The sequence below is a fragment of the Pinus tabuliformis genome, chromosome X (genome assembly GCF_031772625.1).
Source record: "Pinus tabuliformis cultivar Carrire ecotype Pingquan chromosome X, CPIR1, whole genome shotgun sequence".
Taxonomy (NCBI): domain Eukaryota; kingdom Viridiplantae; phylum Streptophyta; class Pinopsida; order Pinales; family Pinaceae; genus Pinus; species Pinus tabuliformis.
Window position 1 is genome coordinate 634,764,986 of NC_142308.1, and position 2,621 is coordinate 634,767,606.

At 36.4% G+C, this 2,621-nt stretch overlaps 1 protein-coding gene across 1 annotated transcript; it reads left to right on the forward strand.

Annotated features, from left to right (window-relative positions):
* The first annotated feature begins 773 nt into the window (after positions 1-773).
* Positions 774-2,271, forward strand: LOC149141590 (GDSL esterase/lipase 6-like). The gene is made up of 5 exons (XM_089451269.1): positions 774-999; positions 1,093-1,211; positions 1,311-1,547; positions 1,650-1,908; positions 2,018-2,271. Exons 1-5 carry the CDS (start codon positions 774-776, stop codon positions 2,269-2,271), a joined length of 1,095 nt encoding a protein of 364 aa, XP_089307395.1.
* The last annotated feature ends 350 nt before the right edge of the window (positions 2,272-2,621 follow it).

Genomic DNA, 2,621 nt, shown 5'->3' on the forward strand with positions numbered 1-2,621 from the left:
ACAATTAATATAGTTTTAAATTTTTCTTTACTTATTTATCCACTAATAATATAATTTCTTTTAATATAATAAAAACCTTTGACTTACCAAAAAAAACTTATTAATTCATTCATTACCTAGAGATACAAAATACCTTCATACCTTCCTTACTAAAACGTTTCTACAATATTATGCTATGAAACACTCACTTCAACTTCAACTTCAACTTCACCTTCACCTTCAACTTCAACTTCACCTTCACCTTCACCTTCACCTTCACCTTCACCTTCACCTTCACCTTCACCTCGACCGTATTGAATTTTGGTTTACTTGTTCCATATGTATCAGTCCAGTAAGCTCCCCCACTGTATCACTAAGCTGAAAAACCGCCCACTTCAACCTCGCCTCGAACTTCGCAAGTAATATAGTTTTGAAGTTCCCTTACTTCACAAGTAATATATTTTAAAATTCTCCGCGCATCTCATCTTTTATATTACACGTGATGTGATTGATTTTAAGTAATGCTAAAAGGAAATATAGAAATTCACAACACTACTTCATATTCTAACTAGATATAAAAACAATGACTAACTAAATACATGAACTAAACTCCTCGATATTTGAATAAACTAACCTTTAGCTTTGGCCCACCTACTTTACATTACGCCGAACTCATTCTTATTTTATTCCCAAATTGTATCAATTTTCTCCATAAATGAGGATGCGAATCACACAGAGAGTGCCGTTGTATTTCGTTTTCATGTATATACGTGAAGGGGAAGGGGAAGTTTATAATGCAGTTCTTATTTATGTTGCTTTTATCGTTACCTTTAGCTACGGCCATTAATTTACATAATGTCCCTGCCATGTTCATTTTTGGGGGTTCTCTAGCAGATGCTGGTACCAACAATTTCATTGCCAACACAACTGCTAAAGCTAATTTTCCGCCTTACGGAGAGACCTTCTTCCATCGCCCCACTGGTCGTTTCTCTAATGGCCGAACTGTATCCGATTTCATCGGTATTTTCTTCACCTTTTTATCCAACTTAGTGATAATTATATGGTTGATTTTTTCATGAGATTATGATATACGTATGATATTTGTATCCGCAGCTACTCAGTTAAGGTTGCCCTTTCCACCTCCATATCTGAACCCACGGTCTAACTTCTCTCAAGGTATTAATTTCGCATCCGGAGGAAGCGGAATACTGGATTCCACGGGGAATTACTTGGTGAGTCGCAAAATAAACACATGTTCTATCTAATTGATGCAGAAGAATTTACATGTTGAAAATAAGCACTTAAACGTGGTTGGTGTTTTCGCCATGCAGAATATCATCCCTTTAAGTCTCCAGATACGCCAATTCGCCAACTATTCTTCGCGTCTAGGGAAAAAACTTGGAGGAGATTATTATGCAAAAGAATATCTATCCAAGTCCTTGTATAGCATTACCAGTGGTGGCGATGATATTGGCCTCAACTATTTAGCGAATACCACCTTCCAAAACTCTACAAGTGCCCAGGATTTTGTTAAGCTGCTGCTTAGTAAATATAACGAACACTTGTTGGTATGTATAAAGCATTCATATTTTATTTTTACCAGTTAATTACTGACCTGATTTTTCGATTCTGATAATTGTTGGGGTATTCTCTATATGTGGATGTTGCAGGCACTTTACAAAAACGGGGCAAGAAACTTGCTTGTATTAAATATCGGCCCTCTAGGATGTATTCCAACTGCGAGGCTCGCAGGAATGAAGGCATATAACGGTGGATGTGTGGAAATTGCAAATCAGCTGGTTGTGGCATATAATAATGGTCTCAGACAGCTCGTCAACCAGCTGAATAAAAAATTAGATGGAGCAACGATCCTGTTAGCTAACAGTTATGATTTCGTATTAAATATAATTCAGCACGGTGAATCCTATGGTAAAAATCAGTGATATTTGAAAAAGCAGTATAAATTTCGAAAACATTATATGGGTGGCTTGGTTTGCGAATTGACTAAATGCAATATGGGACGTGGCTTTCATTTCAGGTTTTAAAAACACGACGTCTGCGTGCTGTGGAGCGGGGCCATTTAACACTGCTGTGTCTTGTGGATTGGAGATTCCGAAGGATAAGCGTGGAGAATACAGAGCTTTTCTTTGCAAACGTCCAGAGAAATACGTATTTTGGGATGGAGCCCATCCCACTGAGAAATTCTATGAGATGGTTTCTCACCAGATTTGGCAAGGGAATACATCCTTCATCACACCTTTCAATCTCAAAAGACTGCTGCACAAACATTGAAGAGTATATCATTATTTTTCCTTTGACTTTGTATTTGGGTAGTGGATAAGGCTGATTCGTTTCAGATTCGTCACTATCATTTGTATATCTTCAAATCAGCATGCCTAGTCGCAAAATATATTTGAATAATTGCAATGATTATTAGGTCCATGGATAAGTTGAATGTTTGATTGATTATAGAAGGCATAAAAAGCCTTTTGCTATTTAGAGAATTGATTTTAAGTAGATGTTGTGAAGGAAAAGCTATAAAGGAAACATTACAAGTGAATAGTATAATATGGGAGAAGCTTATAGATGTACAGATAAATACAGATATGACGTATAGTTGGATTGAAAAAAAAAATCTTAAT

Excerpts from the sequence above, each read along its gene's own strand:
- LOC149141590 (XM_089451269.1), top strand. The coding sequence starts at position 774 with ATGCAGTTCTTATTTATGTTGCTTTTATCGTTACCTTTAGCTACGGCC. Across the intron at positions 1,212-1,310 it reads ATTCCACGGGGAATTACTTG|AATATCATCCCTTTAAGTCT; the intron begins GTGAGTCGCAAA and ends TTCGCCATGCAG. Across the intron at positions 1,909-2,017 it reads TCAGCACGGTGAATCCTATG|GTTTTAAAAACACGACGTCT; the intron begins GTAAAAATCAGT and ends CTTTCATTTCAG.